General features: G+C 42.1%; 2 protein-coding genes across 5 annotated transcripts; one reads left to right on the forward strand and one right to left on the reverse strand.

Moving 5' to 3' along the window:
* The first annotated feature begins 1941 nt into the window (after positions 1–1941).
* On the forward strand, positions 1942–4193 carry dtwd1 (DTW domain containing 1). The gene is made up of 4 exons (XM_064336506.1): positions 1942–2585; positions 2750–2893; positions 3062–3311; positions 3495–4193. The coding sequence occupies exons 1-4, from the start codon at positions 2274–2276 to the stop codon at positions 3722–3724; spliced, it is 936 nt and encodes a 311-aa protein (XP_064192576.1). The 5' UTR covers positions 1942–2273; the 3' UTR covers positions 3725–4193.
* Positions 4194–4526: 333 nt separating this feature from the next.
* LOC135255390 (NAD(P) transhydrogenase, mitochondrial-like) lies at positions 4527–20632 on the reverse strand. 4 transcript variants are annotated; one of them, XM_064336498.1, is made up of 23 exons: positions 20477–20614; positions 19864–19914; positions 19601–19768; positions 17492–17721; positions 17190–17407; positions 16291–16378; positions 15916–16004; positions 15634–15821; positions 15424–15557; positions 14811–15002; positions 13984–14137; positions 13360–13521; positions 13030–13140; positions 12718–12863; positions 12150–12345; positions 10683–10916; positions 9275–9435; positions 8856–9035; positions 8587–8746; positions 6500–6581; positions 6280–6398; positions 5300–5415; positions 4527–4939 (listed from the first exon to the last, which is right to left on the reverse strand). In XM_064336498.1, the coding sequence occupies exons 3-23, from the start codon at positions 19728–19730 to the stop codon at positions 4793–4795; spliced, it is 3237 nt and encodes a 1078-aa protein (XP_064192568.1). In that variant the 5' UTR covers positions 19731–19768; positions 19864–19914; positions 20477–20614; the 3' UTR covers positions 4527–4792. The 4 variants fall into 4 exon arrangements, with proteins under 4 accessions (XP_064192568.1, XP_064192567.1, XP_064192570.1 ...); XM_064336497.1 differs by lacking the exon at positions 19864–19914 and having other exon boundaries at positions 20477–20632; XM_064336500.1 differs by lacking the exons at positions 4527–4939; positions 5300–5415; positions 6280–6398; positions 6500–6581; positions 19864–19914 and adding an exon at positions 6590–7513 and having other exon boundaries at positions 20477–20632.
* Between the last annotated feature and the right edge of the window lie 16 nt (positions 20633–20648).

Here is a 20648-nt window from a genome sequence, read left to right on the forward strand (position 1 = left end):
ATAACTTTCTCTTATCCCTCATTTTTAAAAATGCCATGGAGCAGACATCAGCTAAAAACATGTAAAGGCATCTAAGCACTCATTCTCAGTACAGTTACATGCCCTGCAACCTGTAATCGGAATCCAGTGCCAATGGTGCCCGGCAGCCCAGCAGCGCATAGCGTCACCCAGGAATTTTATTAGGTTATGCAACAGCAACTCCTCTGGTTGATCAGGAACCTGCAATATGTCTGTACCAATTGCCCAAGCAGTGCAGTCCTCTAGTGCAAAGACGACAGCTGACATCACAACAATGACAACAGCTGGCCTGATAACAATCAAAACAATGACAGCAGCTAGAGGACTGTAGAGTGAAAAAGGCAGCAGCTGGTTGCTTGATTGGAAGATATGTGTGCTATTCGATGCCCTCCCATATTGACAGTGAGCATTGCAGTGATGGGAAATTGCAACAAATGCAACTGGGTGTTTGAAATTTGTAAAAATAAATAAATAAATAAAGAAGTTTATTTATGCAAGATAAACAACAAACATAAATAAATCCTCAACAATAACAAAACACATGGTATCTTTTAAAGATTTAGGCTATTTCTTACAAAATTTGTTTCTGCAAAAAATTTATTGTGATGAGATGATGCAAATAGGGCATACACATTCACATGCCTCCTTTTTCATTAGAGTTAATGAGTTCATGAGTGTTACCTCTAGCAGAAAGTCTGCCAACTCACCAGCAACACTTTTTTTACAACTAGTTTTCCAGAAAACCATGTTGGTTAATGTCATGTCCTAACTGGGACTTGAAATGGGTGTTCAGATTCAACAGGGCCAAGTGGACATGTGGCCCCGTGAAGCAGACTTGGAGAAGCTCAAATTCATTGTTCACCATTTATTTCTGGTACGTTTAGGGATTTTCTTTCAACGTGTTATAATTCTGTACCTGTTACAGTGGTACAGTCTCTCTCTCCCACACACACACAAGTATTGTGTGCCATCGTGTTGTACTTGACTGCATGCTGACAGGAAAATTAACCTGCAGCTAATGTACTCGCCTGTACCTACTAATTACCGTATTTTTTAAGCAACGTGGTCCCGCCTTCTGCCAAACCTTTAAAAATGTTAATGCAAAACGGAAAATTGTGATGCTTTCATAATGTTTCACAGATGCTGCCTGTCTGACAGTTAGTTAATGATCTCTGGTTGCGATATGGGGTTGGCAATGGCCAGATACCAAGCACTATATTTTGGCCTCGTGGTTGTTTTGTTTTGTTTTACCGTTTTTTACCTAGCTAACGTTAGCAATGTGAAAATGTTTCTGCATATGAAGACTGTGTTAATTCAGCGACGATTGGCTTATAACTACTTCGAAGAAAATATAATAAAGTCTATTTCAACTGAAGTAAATGCTTAAAATAATAATAGTCTAGTTTATCTAATGTAATACATTTGCCATTATTGTGGTTCGTCAACCTCAAATCGTAAACAGTTCTACATTTCATTTTCACATGCACTGGCATTGCTTCTGTCGAAAGTTAGCTGGATTCCCTTTAGCTACATCTGTCCAGAATGTAATCAAAAACGTAAACAAGTCAGCGACTCGCTTAATAAATTTTACGACAACGTTAACTAAAGTCAGCTAACCACCGAACGCTGGCTTCACATACTAGCTAGCGTGGCTACTTAGCTGGTGACAATATAGTCAGATAATAATATTGGTTACGCAAACGTTATAGTTGTTAGCTGACTCGTGGCACTCAGACTTGACTGAAATGAAATATTAAGAAGCACTAATCCTATCTAGCTTGTTAGCCAACTGCCTACCATAACATATATGATACAAAATTCCGACTTCTTTGGTCCGTGCTTGTAGCATGAAGCTAGCGATACTTTGCTAAAACCAAAGATCTTTGCTAAAACTATGTTTCAAATTACCGTGGCAACGGAGAACAACTTTGTTCTTCCGGTTAACATTGGAAGTTGTTCAGGTCATTTCCGAGATCACCCGTGTGGGTTAACCAGGCAGATCCACCGACGTAAACCGCCAACTACCCCCAAGGTTGTACCTAATTTAAACACCGTTATATGTTCAGTGGTCATAGTTAAGAAAATAAGTCTTGGTCTTTGAGGTCGCTGAAATGAATACATATGTTCAAGCAAACTCGATTTCTTCTGAGACCTTTATTGCCATCTCATGCGCAAGTGGGTGATGTTTAGAATTGTTTGACGGCTATAATGCTGTTAACAGGCGACCTGCTGTAGCTGAATCGCGTAGCGAAAGGATGGCTTCTAAGTCCGATATCATTACGACAGCCGATGGAAATTTGTCTAGACCAAAAGAGGATAGCGGAGCCCTCGTGAAAGAGTTGGGCTCCCCTGAAAGCCTCAAAATATCCACCTGTGATTCATCTTTCAAAAATGAGCAGGAGGAACGGCCTCTCCAGGGCTTGAAATTGGCGTCCCACGAAGTTCTGGAAAAAGCACAGTTGACGGGAAGATTGAAATGTTCCAAATGTAGCGGTTCAAGGATGTTTTATTGTTACACATGTTTCTCCTTAGTAGGTGTGACCCCACAGGAAATCCCCACAATCAAGGTTAGTGTAAAAATATTTGATGCATCTTCCATGTGGATACAACGTATTTTAAAGGCATTCAAATGTGTAATGTTTACAAACGTGTATAAGTACATAGCCTGTTCACTGCATGAAATATCCAAGTTGTGTTACTTAAAAGTAAAGAAAAATCAACACATCCCCAGCTTCCTGTTAAGATAGACATCATCAAGCATCCCAATGAAACGGATGGAAAAAGCACTGCAGTGCATGCGAAACTTATAGCACCCGATGACGTCACCATATACACCTACCCTTGTATCCCTGAGTACGAAGGTGAAAAACACAATGTAAGTTCAGTTTTGTTTTCGACAATATTAATTTGCCTTTAGTAAATACATATTATCTTTCAGTAAAAATGTACGTGTAACTTTTACAAAAAAATTTCATTGATTTTACAAATTATTTCATCCATTATTTTACACATGGTTCTATTCATTTTTCCTTTCTGTTTTTAGGTTGTTTTAGTGTTTCCAGGTCCAGGATCAGTAACCATGGAAGAAATGTCAAAGCAGCTACTGGAGACTTCCCAAAAGAGGACTGTTTGTTCACTAAAGGAGCCCTGCCCAAAGAGAGTAAAAGTAGATGAGTCAACGGACTCACAGAGTGCAGAGGATCAACAGAGTACCTGCCCATTGCAGAGAGTTGTCTTTATCGACAGCACCTGGAATCAGACTAATAAAATAATCACAGATGAAAGGCTACAAGGTAATGACTTATGTTATAAATAGCCTGATGCCACTTCTGATTTACATTACACTGGTACTTGGCAGTGCTTTGGCATTTGGCCATCCTTTAACCATACTAAGTAAAATAAGCTTCAGAGATCTTGTAACTGACTTTTTTGGCAATAGAAATGCTTAGTTCCTAAAGTGTATATCATTCCCTCAGCCTTGCTTCAGGTTGAACTGAAGACACGGAAGACTTGTTTCTGGCGTCATCAGAAGGGATCCCCCGACACCTACCTGGCGACCATAGAGGCGATTTATTACTTCCTGAAAGACTATCATGTGCAGTGTCTGTCTCAGCAGTATCAGGGAGAGTATGATAACCTGCTTTTCTTTTACTCATATCTCCATCAGCTGATTAACAAAGCCAAGCACAGTGCTGGTAAATTGTAAATGAGGCATGTGAAGACATGAACTCTTCATGGATTTCCAACAGTACCACACAGAGTGCCATCTTCATCAATCAACCAACAGAAATACTTATGGCTTCTGGACACCGGGAAATGATTCACAGAAAGACTCAATAGAGCCATAGGGACAGATTAGTACTGTAAAATGTTTGTTCTCTGTTGTAATCTTTTCAGATGGACTATGAAGACCGATGGTTCCCCCTCCATCTTGAGAATTGATTTGGATGAAATGTTATAGGTACAGCATGTAACCTTTGTATTGGAGGATAACATGGACTTGTTTACTAAGCTCCTATGTTGGGGGTCATGTTCAGTTGATTTAAGGGGCCATCTCTTAAAGTTGTTGATCAGGGGTGGCCAACCCAGGCCTTGGGAGAGCCACAGTGTCTGCTTTTTTTTTGTTTTTATTCTGCACTTAACTGATCGATTAAAACAGTGGATTACACAGTTAACTTGCCTCACCTGGTTTCTTTGGTCTAGGTGATTGTTGTATTTAAAATGAAAACCAAAACCAGCAGACCCTGTGGCTCCCCAGGACCAGGGTTGGCCCACTCCTGTTGTAGATTTATTGAACATCACTTGAAGAGTACAGTTCTTGAATTAACCATACATGTTTGAATCTATTCCTTCAATTCCCCCAAAAGTGTTCTTGGACACAGATTAGTCCCAGGATATGTGGATAATTATATAATTTAAAATGGCTTCAGAAGCATCCTAAGGTGAGCTTCCAAATGGCATTTGATAAATAATAAAAAAAACACCATGGAAGAAAGAATCAAGTACTGTTCTCACAAGTAAATAGACTTTATTATTATTTACAAATCAGATCAGTGCATGCACTTGGATAAATTAAGCAGGTTCATCAGATCAGGTAATCACAACCTCACATTGCCACAACCTCAATTTAATCTTGTCATTTCATTTTAATCTTTGCCAGTTTGTAAGGGGAAAAAATGAATTTTCCTGTATTTAAAACTGCATAATGGGACCTGTTATGTATTCATAAACATATTTGATCAGAAAAAAATACAAAGGTGTACAGGGGTTATATCTAGTAATAGGCCTCTCTGATTTTACCCTGCAACGCATCACATGTTTTCTTGGCATCCCCCAGTAGCATGGCTGTGTTTGGCTTGTAAAAAATTGGGTTGTCCACAGCAGCGTAACCAACTCCTAGCGTTCGCTTCATCACAATAACCTGAGAAGAGGCAAATGGAGCTCTTAAATTTTTAACTTCTAATGGAAAAACAGGGCTAATCTGGCACATTTTAAAAGGTTAAATATCAATAAAACTCAAACACAGCAGGACATCAAATCCTAAACAATAAAAAAGGGCAGCACCAAATGCACAAGCCAAAACTAAAGCGGCAAATGCAATGGGAAATTATACTTTGTGTAGTACTTGAAATTTTCATATCACAGAACAAAGAAAATTACTATGAAGCAAACAAATTATGGCTACCATTTAGTTGTCATGAAAGCAAAATACAGAACACAGGAATTCTGCTTAGTCATAATGGATGCTATATTTGATGCAAAGGAGATAAGGATACCATACCTGTTTGGATTTCCAGACTTCTAGAACTGGCATTCCAGCAATAATGGAATTTGGGTCTTCTTGTGCTGCAGAGTTAACGGTGTCATTTGCACCGATAACCAATGCCAAGTCAGTTTCTGTATAAAGACAAATGGCAGCTTTGAATTTTAACCCCAGGGACTGAGAAAATGTGTTTTTATAAGAATAATTAGCCAAATCTCTGATTGCAGAACCTTAAATTAGAGTTCAGACAGCAATGTCTGACAGGCACATATCTAAATACACTACATGGTCAAAAGTATGCGGACATCTGACAAAACATCTCATCCAAACTTATGGGAAACTTAATATGGAGTTGGTCCACCTTTTGCTGCTAGAACAATCCCCACTCTTCTAGGAAGGCTTTATACTTTATACCATATGTTGGAGTATTGCTCCAGGGATTTGCTTCCATCCAGCCAGTAAAGCATTAGTGAGGTCACGCCCTGATTGGGCCTGGCTTGCAGTTGGTTTTCCAATTGATCTAAAAGGCGTTGGTTGGGGTTGAGGTCAGAGCTCTGTACAGGCCAGTCAAGGTCTTCCACACCGATCGCGAACAAAACCATTTCTATATGGACCTCATTGTGTGCCCCTATGCATTCTCATGCTGAAATAGGAACGGGCCTTCCCCCAAACTGTTGCCACAAATTTGGAAGCATAGAATCATCTATAATGTCATTGCATTAATATTTGCCTTCACTAGAACTACAGGGCCTAGCTCAAACCACGAAAAACAGCCCTAGACCAAGGGGTGTCTAGATACTTTTGGTCATATAGTGAACATAATGCCGAGTTGGCCTCAAAACATTACATTTCACTCCATTTGCTTATACTGGACATAATAAGTTTAATTTAACTCTTACAATAAGATGAAATTTTCTGTGATCCTGTTTACATTTTCCCCTGATTTTCATCCCATGAACTTTACTGGAGATGAAACAAAAACATGCTTTGCATTTAACCTGGGAAATCCTCGTTGATCTCATCCATTTCTAGTACAACATCATAGGGCACTCCAGCCTCAGCCAGGAGCACGTTCAGCTGACCTGGCATGCGACCAGCCACCGGGTGGATACCGAACCTTGGACCCAAAAAAAAAAAAAAAGTTTCTGTCCATGTTCTTATTAAACCAAAATTATGTAAATGTACTCCCGTACCCAGGTTTTACAGTAGCAGTCCTACCTGACAGTCTTGCCCTGTTCTCGTAGCATCTTCACCATGTCAGCAATGGGATACTGAGCCTTGGCAGCACACAGACCCCAGCCTGGAGGAACACAGCACAACCCTCTCACCTGGCACACTGCAAAATGGCTCAGGGGAAATACAATAACCCACTATATTGTACTCAAACCACAATATTTGCTTTTTAAATCAAGTACTTAATCCCTTTGTGTGAGGCTTATAGAGGATATGTGCTTTGCAAAATCTGTAGAAACAAGATTTGGATCCCATAATGAAATATCAGTTGACAAACACTGAAAATATGTTTAATTAAACATTTTTAAACATGATCTTTCTGTAATGTACTGAATTCTTGTGATAACTGCTGTATTGTTATAGATGGTGAATAGCCATAACATGGGAATACAGCTGTACAGGTGCACACCAAATTCACAAAATGACCTCAAAATGCTTCTGACACCAGATGAATAAATCGGCAATAAAGGAAGCTCTTGGAACATTTGTCTACAGCTTCCATTTCCCCAGGGTCTTAATGTGAAGGAATTCTGCTGTTGTGCAAGTGTGCGTGCGAGTTGCCGTCCACTCCTCCTGTCTATCTGACCTCTGCTGTCAGATATCTGGAGAGGGTAAAGGGGGTCACTGATCCCTGCTGTGGGGGCGATGCATTAAATACTGAAGGAGATCCCATTGGGACAGCGAAACCTTCCAACTTCTGACCCGCAGGCATCCGTATCCTATTCCCTTCAGTTTCTCTATTAGTGTTTCTAATTGGCTTCTTGTGGTCGGCTGAAGTGCTTTCCATGAAAACACAGAAACTGTGCGGTTGCCTTTGTGGGTTTCCTCCCCACTCCCTTCGGTAATTGATTCAACACTCTGAGCCAACCCTGCTGTTTCTCAGCGCTGCTACAAACAAGGGAAAGAAAAACAAACGCAAGCCATGTGTTCCGTTCGGTGTCTTCAGGCCTGGTGTGGGCCTCCTGGCTTCCGATGTCTCTCCGCTGCTGACGGCGCCGACTGAACAAGATAACAGACCTGGAGAGAAGCACAGTCTTCCCTTGCAGGCAGCTGCTCAATACTGAGAACAGCATACGCTTCCAATTCGCATGGCTTTGTGTGTATACAAGATCCTACAAACACTTGATTTAGCAACCTTGCCTTGCCCAGTCTAGTCCGAAAGCAGTACACTGATGATGGTTCACAAGTGCGTCTCGTCCCTGAAGTTTGTGAGCGTAGATTTTCATAAATTAAAAAAATGCCACCATCTAGTGGCTGACAAGTTCTTTGTTTTACATTCTCAGATATGCATTTGACTAATCCTACTTGTAAAGCACAGCTAGAATAAAGACAAGTGCTAAAATTATTTGTTATAACAAGCTGGTTTTTTTGATTGAAAGTAGTAAAATGTCTGAATCTGCAGTTGGTCATAAGTTGCATATTGGTTGCAATTTCCTGTGCAAATGAATATAGTAGAAATATTTTGACTGTTTTATGAGAATATACAACGCTTTTTTTCAACATAATATTACTGTGTTGTACAGTAAAGAGTCCAACACACAATCTGCATTTTACCTCCCTTAACACAAATTCTATTGCCACATCTTAAATGACCTAATCTTCACGAACCAAAACAATGGCATGAAGCACAGAGACTAATGGTCTGGATTATTATTGGGTGGTACGCTAGCCCCTTTGATGGTGTTTGGAATTCGACAGGTTACCACAGCAGTCAAGACAGCAGAGACCCTACCCAGACTTAAACATGGCTCCCCTGATCCTTAGTCATTTACTTTTCTTCCTTCTTGCATTTCCTTCTGGGATAGTAATGCTATAGGTATAGCTATGTAAAAACAGGTTAGCAGAATTCACTTTCTTGCAATACTGTTAGTTTGTTCAAATAACTGCATGATATTTTATCAGAAATGGGCCTTCTATACCTTCTTGGTGACATAGCCCAGTTGTATTACTGAGAGTAACAATGATATTCTCAACTATTATAGTTCTTGATAGGAGTACCTGCTAAGGTAAGGTAACATGATGTGATGTCATTGGGGGAGAAAACTTGGTGTGTCTGGTGGTACTGCTCCTACCTGGCGTGATGATGATGCTGTTGGCCTCTTTAATCATCTCAATTGACTGCTCCACATTGACCTCTGTGTGGGTCCCCACGATCTCCATGGGCTTTCCTCCTGCTGTGGATGTTGTCCCGTAACCGCCCAGGATCACATTGGGCAGGGACCGATTCATGGCCTGGCGAAAAACAGAAAACCAGCTGACCCAGTCCATTTACACTAAATAGCACATAATGAAATCAGACTCTGGACTGGCTAGAGTCGCCATGCTTCTGGTGTCCACTCACCACGCACATAATGTAGGACAGAATGGCACCAGAGGAGCCGATCAGAGCACCAACAATAGTCATAAGGTTGTTGTCCAGCAGGAAGCCCTCGGCACACAGTGCCCAGCCCGAGTAGCTGTTGAGTACGGTGATGACCACAGGCATGTCAGCACCCCCGATGGCTGCAGTCAGAGTCACACCCTGTAGACCACACACAAACTGAGGAACCCATCCTGCCGACAGCACACTGAGCAGACAGTCTAAAACTGAAGCATTCTTTCACTCACTCTAAACAAAGTCTACTGGTTGAGGTACATACGGCAAGTCACAATGGCACTACTGCAAGTATGTGTACAAGCTTAGAAGCTCAGGGCATGATTTTTGTGACGTTATATGAAAGACTAGTCGAGTGACTCAGAACCCTGAGTATCACCTCTTACCATGATAGTTGAGAGCCCAGAGACACCCAACAGACAGCCCATGCCAGTGGTATAGCTGTCAGTCAGCATGAAGGGCACCAAGCCCCCCACGGAGGCCGCCATTAGCCCAGCGTTCATTGCGTGTCGGCCAGGCAGGAGCAGTGGAGCGGAGTTCAGGATGCCTGGAAGAAAACAAGCAGACAGAACTCAGTCACCACATTAGCACGTTAACAAGGGCAAAAGGCATTCATCAGCATGGACGCTATGCATTCTTTCCTGGTCCAAGAGGATGGACGTTTAAAGTAAATTAAATATGCAGTTCTGAAGATAAAACTACCAGCTAAGCCATGATCAGAACACACTCTAATGTAATGTCACTCATCTTTGTTATGGTCTCTTAGACCAGACAGCCCCTGAATAACTGGCTGGAGACAGTGGTCAGGATATCCAATCCACAGTTTTGAGGACAAAGAGTGCGAAAGCTTCCAACGAGGTAAGTGCACGTCCCTGAGGACCAACTGAAATAGATTGAGGGGGAATGTGAACCGATAACAGATGACAGCTTTGGCAGGGCGAGTTGCCACAAGGCCTGCTGCGCATTATCAGCACGCTGTAGAAGGCCAGCAGATGAGTGCTGCCATCTCCGTGCGGTTTCACCCTTCAGCATCACACCCCCGGTCAGGCAATTGAAGAGGACATAACAATTTAGGCTAAGGGAGCTTTGCCCACCAGAACTATCATGGCAAAATGAGTCAGTTGAACCCGATACTCTTATTAAAATGATCAATGTCAACGGAATACCTCACAGGCATTCCAGAGAGGCCATTTGTTCATTTGTACTGGAGTGTCCCTGATTCTACAGGAATGCCCCCCTCAGGCCAGCCATTTCATTTCATAAATACATGCTCTTCCTCTCTGGGTTTCTGCAAAAACAGGCCTTTCCAGTCAACAAGACAGTTGATTTCCAACGTAATGGAGGTATGCCGAGACAGCTCTATCAGTTCAGCCAACAAAAGTATCTGTATCCCAAACAGGGGCAGGGAGGTTGAATGTTCTGCCCGCAATGTAATCACAATGGGCGTTCCACACGCAAACAAAACAATTGGCGTCTGGGTTCACTTTAACGGGTAATTTAAAAAGGAAATATACAAGATTACAGTAGATAACACTATCTAATCATTTCAAAAGTGCATCGACAGTTCACTGATGTTACTTTGGATTTTTTTTACTTTTACATTTGTGCTAGCACTTAACACTACACAGAAATCAATGGGATCACAGTGCCTGCTTTTAAAATTTTGTTTTGGTGAAATGAAATGTCATTAAAATTGTGGCCAACCCCTGTCTAGACAAACCCGACAAACCTGTTCAATTCTGATTGGTCCTAGTTATGTCAGCAAAGAGGCCCGACAAGGGGGCAGAGCTATACCTTGCAGCTTGCCGTAGGCCACTAGCGAGCCACTGAAGGTGACGCCCCCAATATAGGTGCCCAGGTAGGCTACGGACTTCACCACGTTGGCGGCAGGGTGCATGTCTAAGTGGGGGTACTCGATCATGTACTCAGCAACGCAGGTCAGCACGGCCGCCAGGCCTACCAGGCTGTGGAAGGCAGCCACCAACTGCGGCAGGTCTGTGATCTCAATCCGTTTGGCAATGGTAAGACCTGGCAACACAAAGCAAAGGCAACAGTGGTCAACCAAACTATGCCAAAGAAAACTTACTTTGATAAGTTGCATGAAAGCGAGGAAGCCTCACACCAATTTATATATAGGCCTGTTCATATAGTATACTGCATGATCTAGAAACATATGACCTGAATAATATACAAATACAATTGCTGTAATTAATTAGCAGTTATATACAGTGCAGTCCATAAGTATTTGGACAGTGACAATTTTTGGGATTGCAATTCCTACATGCATCACCCGATATGGATGTAAATACCCTCAAATTAAAGCCGACAGTCTGTACTTCAACCTCATACTCACACTTTTTCTTCAAATCCAATGTGCTGGAGTGAAGAGCCAAAACAAAAATTGTCGCTGTCCAGATATTTATGGACAGCACTGTATTTGGGACCTGATGTCAAAAACCAGCATAAAGAGCTCAAGGCACGCTATGCAACATTTAAAATTGACACAAATTTAATAGTGCAAAAAATGCAGCCACAGAATTAACAGTCTGAAGACATCTATAAACAATTGATGATGTCTGCCAGCTGACAACATTTGAGAGGGAATTTAACCATCGTTCATCATAACAAAACCACAACCATGTAAACCAGATGATTAATGTTAAAATATGAGCAATTTGAAGTAGTTTAAAGAATTCAAACAGCATAAACTTTGTGGAATTAACTTCAAAGCTTTGAATCCTTACAAGCTTGTGTTTTGTTTAACAGATGAGGAGTACTGCTTTTAAAAGCACATTACGGTGGGGACAGCCTTATCTTTATTTACTGCAAGAAGATCATTCTGTCTGGTGCTTTTCATTTAAAGTAACTTGCAAACTTCCAGTGTGCCTACTGTACATAAAATTACCCCATGTTAGCATAACCCCAGGGCCAGATCTTCTACCTCCATCTAATCAAAAAGTACATACCAGTCTGACTTTGGGAATAACATTGCTTTAAAAATTAAATAAAATGATATATACATAGGCAGAACTATTAGTACCAAATTTACAAGCGGTTTCTGATCAGTGGGTGGGCCACTGCTGAGCCTGGCCTTTTTGTGCCATTTTGTTTAAAGCTGTTCATTTAAGAGCTTGCGTTCATCATTCCAATAAGGTAAACGTTCCATCAGTAACAGCCTTGTACTTTTAGGCATTTTTCATGCGACCAGGAAATGTCTTGAAAGTTCCAACATGCATGTTAGTGATTGGCTGTTGGACTCACCTAAAGTGCCACCACTGGCCATGGCCAGTGACATCTGAGACAGCAGCTCAGGAGAAGGTTTGAGGCTGCCCAGGGTTGCAGCAATGCCTCCTGCTACGCCAATCATGCCAAGGGAATTGCCTAGCCTGGAGGTGCGCTGAGCAGACAGCCCTGCCAGAGCGCCCACACAGCACAACCCGGAGCCCAAGTACATCATCTGTAAACACATGACTAGGTGACCACCTGTGCTGGCAGACTACCATAGAAACACATTCATTCCACACCCATCAAAAGCCATTACCACTGGCAAGTGTTTGAATCTCTCACTCCAAACAAAATGTTTTGTATTGAAGAGTAGACACAATTAGGCATTCAATGTTATTGTTTCAAGTAAATCAATTGATAGTATCCCAAGACAGGTTATGCTAGAGCAAGAACCTAAACCTGATAGAAATGTGAATGACAACCCTGTCTTACAGCTGATGTTCTTCCATTGTCTTCCAATGGCAATATTCATTCATGTGCAGTAGGCAAATGAAATTGAAATTTCATTAGTCCATTTCAATACTAAAAAGGTGCTATTTCTCACCTGTTCAATGGTGTAGCCACTGGCAAGAGACGCCCCATACCCCCCAACAAAGACAGCGCCAGGTAAGGCATACAGGTAGTTGTACTCTGGAGGGTCTGTGGGACGCTTGAACATGTCAAGCATTCTTTGTGTGATAAGGAAGCCACCTACAGGAAAATACCAACACATGCAGGTAAATCACGGATGCAAAAAGACAATGCAATAGGAGTAGAAACACTGTGCTACAATAGAAAAGCACGTTCCTTAATAAATATTCAATCATAAGAATGTGTACAACATTGGTAATATGTGGAGGAGAGGGATAGGCTCTACCTGCAATGTTAATGGAAGACACAAATGCAGCCAGCAGGGCCAGTGTTTGAGGGAGGCTGGCAGGGGTAAGACCACCACCCATCAGCACTAAACCTCCCACTGCAGTCAGACCTGTGGAGATCAAAGGAAATCAAAGATAAACATGCATAACGAGCATATATGCATAGTGTCTCTTTCATGCACACATATACATTCAACATCAAACAACAAATCTCTTGCTCTCCCACTTGCAGCCACGCACACGCACACCTTGATATTACCTGGCAACAGGAAGATAAGGTGAGCATGGCTGGTGTCAGGAAGGCTGCAGACAGATGATGAAACACTAACCTGAAATGGCATTGGTGACAGACATGAGTGGGGAGTGAAGGGCTGGAGTGACGCCCCACACCGTGTGGTATCCCACAAGCCCCGCCAGCCCAAATGTGGTGACCATCTGGGTGAAGGCAGCATTAGGAGAGGCGATGCCAAGGCCAAGAACCCCAGAGAGGCCTGGGAGAGAAAGAGAAGATGGTACACTGGTCACTTTGAGTACCACAAGTGATGGCCTCAATTACAACTGTTGACTGCAGTTCAGACTCAACCAACATGGTCGTAGTCAACATGGAGTGGGAAGTTGTGCCTTGTGCAGCCATAGGGACCTGAGACTGGGCTACGTAATCTGCATCTGAAGATTCCGTTTTTTTGTGCACAATGCATTTTTGTTGTGCACAAAAAAGGTCCTCAGGAATTTCTAGAAGTATCTAAAATGTCTATCACACACAAAACTGACAGTCGAAAGCATGCATATAAAGCTAAAATAATATTTAAAAACTACAGAAAGTGAACCATTTCCTTTACTGCGATCATAATGACATGTACATTTCAATATCTTCATGTATGTAGTTTTAGTTTCTCAGGAAATCACCAAAGCAATCTATTTTTTGGCATACGATGCTGGTCATCATCTCTGACCTGCTGTGTAAACTCCGGCAGAAGTCATGGTTCGTCTGAAAGGGGAGATTTCCTTCAGTTTCTCAGCTTCAATTTCAGCGATCGTTTTCTGTTTGGCAGGAGCGGCAGGTGGGGAGGTTTTGGGGAGCGGAGACGGGAAAAGATTCTTTCCTTCCTAAAGCATGAAGAAAAAGTTACATTTTCACAACTGAACAGTTATTATTGGACATGTCCTGTGAATGACATGCATAATAGGCTATAAAGGAAAATTCCCTCTTCACGGCCTTCTTGGTTTTCTTGCATTTTTTGTATTTTATCACGCCAAAGAAAAACCCCCATATAACAAAATACACATGCTATCTTTAAACACTATTACAGACGTAGCACTCAATATGCATGAGAAATCAAATGTAAACAGCCAATTGAAATAGCCTTGTGTGTGTTAAGAAACATTGTAGAAAACCAGGAAAACATTTTTTTTAAATGACGAGTCTCCTGACTTTTGGCTTGTGTAACAGGATAAGTTGACATTCTCATGCAAGAAACCTGTTCCGTATTTTGTCTTAAGCGTGCAACTAACAAATTGTAAAAAGAAAAATATGTATAATAAGAAACATGGTATTAAATATCAAATCCACACATTCCTTGAACTTGTATGACACGAGCGTGCCGCAGTAACCCTCATGTGAACAATGTCAGGCAGGTTTGGTGGACTGGAGGCTTGGACTGATTGTGCAGCTCTGCTTCATCAGAACCAAAAGGAAATCACCAAGAGCATCAAGGACAATCAAATTCATTCCTTCATATGGGGGATATCACCTTCTGGTGGCAAAGAACAGAAGACCAACCTGCATGACCATAGTTCCCCGAATGACATGGTCCATTGTCCCGTAATCAAACTCATCTTTGGGCTCAAAGAAAAAGTATTCCTTGTCAGGGCTGATGGCTTTCAGCAACTTCAGGATATTGTTAGAATACAGAGTGCTGGCCTGGGTGGCCATCCTGCTGGGGAGATCAGTGTACCCAATATGCGTCACCCCCTGAGGAAAACCAGACGACATGGACAAAAATAAAATCATTTATGCTCAACTAGGACTTCCACAGAACAGTCAAAATAATGGTGAGAATAAACCCAACCAAATTAAAATACACAGTAGCATTGTACTGTGCCAAATGTCATCATCATTTCTCTTTATCAAAAGTACAAAAGGTAATCTTTGTCCTCTCTTGAAAGAAAACAAACACGAGATGGTCTGAAGCCCAGTAGGTTCTACAGCACTCTTTAAACCATTAATACTCGAGGAAAAAATAAAATCAGGGGAGTTCAGGGAACTGCAGTTCCAGAAAGTCTGCAAGCATTGTGCCCCACCAGGGTAAGGTTGGTTCATATCCAATGTGAAGCTGAATGTAAATTCAAAGACGAGGCTTCAAACTGGATGGACGTGCGCTCCAAATACTCACCTTGTGAACATACAAGTCTCCAGGTTTGGTGGTCTCAATGTTGCCCCCAGCTTCAGCAGCCAGGTCGACCACCACAGAGCCATCCTTCATGGACTCCACCATGTCCGTCTTGATGAGGATGGGGGCTCTCTTGCCTGGTAAGGGGAAGGGGACATTAGCATGCAAGGCTACTGGGCAGAAGGGCATAGAGGAACATGGGCAGGTGCTGACCTGGAATGAGAGCAGTGCTGATGAGAATGTCCACTTCCTTGCATTGCCTGGCAAACAGCGCCATCTCTGCCTCGATAAACTCCTTGGACATCTCCTTCGCATAGCCACCCACTCCCTCTCCAGACTCCGCCACCTCTACCTCCAAAGGTTCCGCACCGAAGGACTTGAACTGTTCCAGAGCAGCTGGCCTGTCAGCAGGCAACACATCACACCATCAGATCTACATTCAGGATGACAGTCATCACCTAACTGTAACTTAAGTAAAATAAGGATTTTAGGTACCTGGTATCAAACCCTCTGACTATGGCTCCCATTGACTTTGCTGCCCCTGCTGCAGCAAGACCTGCCACTCCTCCGCCAATCACCAAGACCTGTGGAAATTTTTTAAGCAATAAACTCATTGGGTCATCCACTAGAAGGGACTGTTTAGTTGTTCTGTCTGGGGAACTTGTTTCCATTATCAAATTAAGACCATTTCATAGCTCTGTACATTTCAAATCTATAAAAAGGTGCATAAATTAAAATGGTGTGCTAATTTCAAAGCAGAACCCCAAGGTGTGTTTGGTGGTTTCAGACCTACATTGCAGCAGTTTGGTGTACTGCAATTTTGGACAGTTTCCTACATGGGTTCATATGCAAGTCAGACTGATTCTGTACCTTGGCTGGAGGAACCTTCCCAGCAGCAGTTATCTGGCCAGTGAAAAATCTTCCAAAATGATTCGCAGCCAACACAACAGCCTTGTATCTGAAAGTCAAGACCAATCATAGAACATATCATTTCTGTTTGTCAGACATACAAATCACTTCCACATGAAACCAAGCAAAACTTAAGACTATTCTGTGGTGGTTCTCGCCACATAAATGACAAGTTCTTGATGGAAGTTGAAAATTACAACCTTTCTAACAAAAAATTCCTCAGATTAGGAAAACATTAGTGATACATTTTTTCTGGAGCAACCCCTTCTCTGTATAAAAAAGACAATATTTTGTCATATGCATTTCTCCAGCTGGGTTCTTTCTTTGACCTATGTAAATCAATAACGCAACTCAAATATTCTCATTCACATTTGCCACAAATTTGAAAAAATGTTATTTTCAGATTGTGATACAAGAGAATATTGAATTCCGATTTCTATTTTGGAAAATAATGCTTGTGGTCTTAAATCTGCCATTTAAAAAAATCCCCCCCACCCCAATATCAAATGTCCAATCACAACTATCCAACATTGCCACAACAAGGTCCTGCAATTCTCTGAGTGCATACTCACACACTGTCAGTCATCACTGCACAGATATTGCCTCAGACAACTGCACACCCAACACAACTGGCACAGGCAGATGGCAGACACCTCAACCAGAAGAGTTGCTAACGAGCAATGAGGCTGAGGATACCCTGCTGAGTGAAACCCTGATCGGGAGCACTAACAAGTGCAAACAGACCGGGCCATTTGCACCTCAGGCAAATAACAGTGGGCAGCCAGGCATGTTCTTTATATTGAGCAGTACATGTTACAGGAATCTTTTCTGCTATCTTTCGTAGGTAAATGGTGCCATACCCTGCTATGTTGGCCATGGAGCTCAGGGCATCGTATCCCTGGGCAATGGTGACTCTGGGGACCTGGTCCATGGCTAAAACGGTGCACTGCTGCTTGGCGAGCTGCTCCATGAGCTCAGGGTTCTGTGCTGGGTAGATGAAGCTTACAAGAGTGGACTTTGGCTTCAGCAGTTCAGCTTCATGCAGTCCAAGGGCCTCATTAAATGTCGGTGCTCTAACCTGCAAACATGACAGACGAGACCGAATAAATAGTTTGGTCTCTTATTTTTCATAAACTAGGTCAGACTCTGAGTTGGTACTTGCCTTCAGAATGAGGTCCGAGCCAAAGGCACTCTTCACGTCAGCTATCTTGGCGCCCGCCTCTTTGTATTGGTCATCTGAGAACTTGGCCTCATCTCCAGCACCGCTCTCCACCTGCACGATGAAGCCCTGCTTGACCAGGGCCTGCACTCCAGCCGGGGACACCGCCACTCTCCGCTCATTTTTGTAGATCTCCTTGGGGACGCCAACAACTACGTCTTTGTAGAGCACACCTAGGAAATCAGAGGAGCATGCTCAAGCACGGCAGTTATCAGTACCTTAAATACCATTAATAGGTCATGCATAAATTAAGGAGCAACTCTACAGAAGGGGGCATGGGGCTTCTGGGTGGAACATCAAATTAATGCATGAGCTCTCAATGCAGCATCAGGTCCCCAACAGCCCCGATTAAATCCAAATGTGATAAAGAGACCTCTGTGGAGGCATGCAATTAGCCAGACTGTGGCCCAGGGAGAGGGGGTGGGTCAGTTGTTAGGTTGTCCCCAAATCATCACCCAGAAGCTACCCAATCAGTTGCCTAGAACCTGCCATCACCTACTGCAGTTGCATTCATACTCTGATTAGGGGACCCTCTGTACATGTTGGTTTTTGTTCCAACCCCAATTGCAATCCCATGATTTTAACAAGCTGTTAATTTCTTAATTTGGTGCTTTTCATGTTTCAAGGGATTATTTGCCCTCTTAAGTTGCATTGTCAGAAAAAGCTATGCATTTCATGAATAATAAAAGTCTGATGTTCTCATTATGCTTGTTGGGCTATATTGCAAACAACTGCATAAAAAGAGGTAACAAAATTATTTAACTGATGAAATTAAAGACTGTGGACACCTGGCCCCTAAAACTAACAATTTGGTAGATAATGAAGAATTCAAAGACAGAAAAAGTGATAACGAGCAAACCTGAATCATGTTAATATGTTGAAGGGGGAAAAATAAAAAGATTTACGTAAAAACATGTCTATTGATTCCCCTCTGGAATTTTTAATCAGTGTAAAAATTGCTACCTTTTTTTAATACAGTTGTTTACAGTTCAACACCATATGAATACAGGACTTAATAGCATGCATGGCTATTACTAACATAATGTGGCTTAAGAGGGTAAATAATCCCTATAAACATGAAAAGTGCCAAATTAAGAAAAATTTACATCTTATTAAAATTATGGGATTGCAGGTGAAGGTGGAACGAAAAACAGCATGCAAATGAGCTACAAATGACTCTACACATTTCTAAAGAAGAATGTGATAGTGTGTGCCGTGCTACACTGTTGGAATTTGCAGCAATTATACGAACACAGAATTAGAATTCTGCATTCCAAATAGGGGACCAATAAAAAAAGGTGTATTAAAAGTTGTTTTTTTTGTTTGTTTTCCTCTACCTCTTAAGAGCCTCAAGGAAAAGAAAACAGATGATTCATAGGCTGACTCAAAGAACTACAGGCCGCATCCAGCCAGGTCTGAAATGTTCCAGTCAGAGTCCAGTTTCACATATCTCTCCATAATTGGCATGGTGACTTCCAAGTGCAGCAAGACATTATTAGCAGCTGCTTGGCAAAGTGCCAGTCCCCTACCATGCACAGGCCTGCACAGCATGACCATTTAGCTCACAGACTCTGCATGCACAAGTAATTTTCAAACTTCACTGAACGGCAGTAAAATAACGGACACCAAAAGCACGGCAGCTCACGTCAGGGGGCCTGTGACATTGCGAAAGTACTGTGACCGAGCGCAAACAGCCAAAGCACAGAAAACACATTTCACCTTTATCTGACCTCTCTGGAGTTAAAACTCAGGTAAACACAGAACGTACTGTTCCGGCTCTCAGGGGGGATAATGCCACTGTTTCTCATTAGCCTTACACGCAATAAAAGCCAGATAACCCCTCTCCCTTCACTTCTTTAATGATTTCCATCTATAGTCTATACATCTATATAGAGATGGTCATGACCTCTTCACAGCAATGGAAAAAAAAATCTTGAAATTAGACCCCATTTGTTGTTAGAGAAACACAAATCATCTCTGAAGAAAAAAAAAAACACTTAACTGTACACTGCAAATGCCAACAAGTGTGGTAGCATATTAGGAGTCACATACCTTTGGAAACCTGTTCGTTCCACAGGACAGGAAAAGACCTAAAGCACCTTCTTCCAGGTGTCTTCCACAGTGCACCTTGCTGGAGCAAGGGCACAGAGCAGCTGGAGACGCAGCGAAGGAGGAGAGACATGACTTGTGAGACAGCCCTGTTTCTCTAGTCCAGGTGACCTGAAAAGGTGGAACAAAGGTAGCGTTAAATTCTACGCTGGCAATCGGATGTCAAGTACAGGCATTGTACTCAAACAAAGAACCCTGTGGTCTACCTGCACACGCTGGACTACTGGGCCCAGGAACAGCAGTGTGACATTAAAGCTCTGTGGGACACACAACAAATTCCCGGCTGGAATTACTCAGCATCGCGAGAACTGGAAATGTGACCACAGCACAGACTCTGCCAAGAAACTACACAACTTCAGAATGAACTACTGAGACAGACCATATCTTCAATTATTGTATTGGGTGCTGAGCAAAAATAAAGACAAAAATCTAAGTGAATAACTGGAAGAAGAAAAAAACTTTTTAGAGTAGATTAACACTTTACCAGCAATGTGCTATGAAACCAGTGATGAAAAACACATTTAAACACAGGATTGTGTCAAAGCAGCAAAGTGTACTCCTTTTTAATAATTGAATCCATTCCACCAATAAAAACATTAACTATATTTTAGTAATAACCACTGACCAGCCTCACCGAAAAAAAGTGTATTTACGATTTAAAAAAACAGAAATCTAGTAAGGCGCATTTCTATCAGTACTCATCTGCATTGTGCTCTTGCAGGGTTGAAATATGAAGCAGGTCCTTTAAAGTTCTTGCACGACATTCAGACAAGTAAAGCAGTCACAAAAAGCAACAAACTTTTCCAGAATCGAACTAACCTTGATCGCGCGCCTCCTCTGCTATTTTCAAATTATTTCCCACGGACAAGTATAATTTCACATAATTTTGCGGTCAAAATGACCTTCAAGCCGAGGCGGGCGCCTTAACAGTTTCAATATCACAGCTTTATCCGATATAAATAGAAGATCACGTGATTGCTGGGGTATGTCA

The sequence above is a fragment of the Anguilla rostrata genome, chromosome 5, assembly GCF_018555375.3.
Source record: "Anguilla rostrata isolate EN2019 chromosome 5, ASM1855537v3, whole genome shotgun sequence".
Classification (NCBI taxonomy): Eukaryota; Metazoa; Chordata; class Actinopteri; order Anguilliformes; family Anguillidae; genus Anguilla; species Anguilla rostrata.

What these genes read in the sequence shown, in the direction of transcription:
- dtwd1 (XM_064336506.1), top strand. Translation starts at nt 2,274, where the DNA reads ATGGCTTCTAAGTCCGATATCATTACGACAGCCGATGGAAATTTGTCT. An exon ending in AGGAAATCCCCACAATCAAG is followed by an intron (nt 2,586 to 2,749) that starts GTTAGTGTAAAA and finishes ACACATCCCCAG; the next exon opens with CTTCCTGTTAAGATAGACAT. An exon ending in CACAGATGAAAGGCTACAAG is followed by an intron (nt 3,312 to 3,494) that starts GTAATGACTTAT and finishes TCATTCCCTCAG; the next exon opens with CCTTGCTTCAGGTTGAACTG.
- LOC135255390 (XM_064336497.1), bottom strand. Translation starts at nt 19,730, where the DNA reads ATGTCTCTCCTCCTTCGCTGCGTCTCCAGCTGCTCTGTGCCCTTGCTC. An exon ending in TCCATGGCCAACATAGCAGG is followed by an intron (nt 16,379 to 17,189) that starts GTATGGCACCAT and finishes CTTGACTTTCAG; the next exon opens with ATACAAGGCTGTTGTGTTGG. An exon ending in GGCCTACGGCAAGCTGCAAG is followed by an intron (nt 9,436 to 10,682) that starts GTATAGCTCTGC and finishes GTTTTCTTCCAG; the next exon opens with GCATCCTGAACTCCGCTCCA.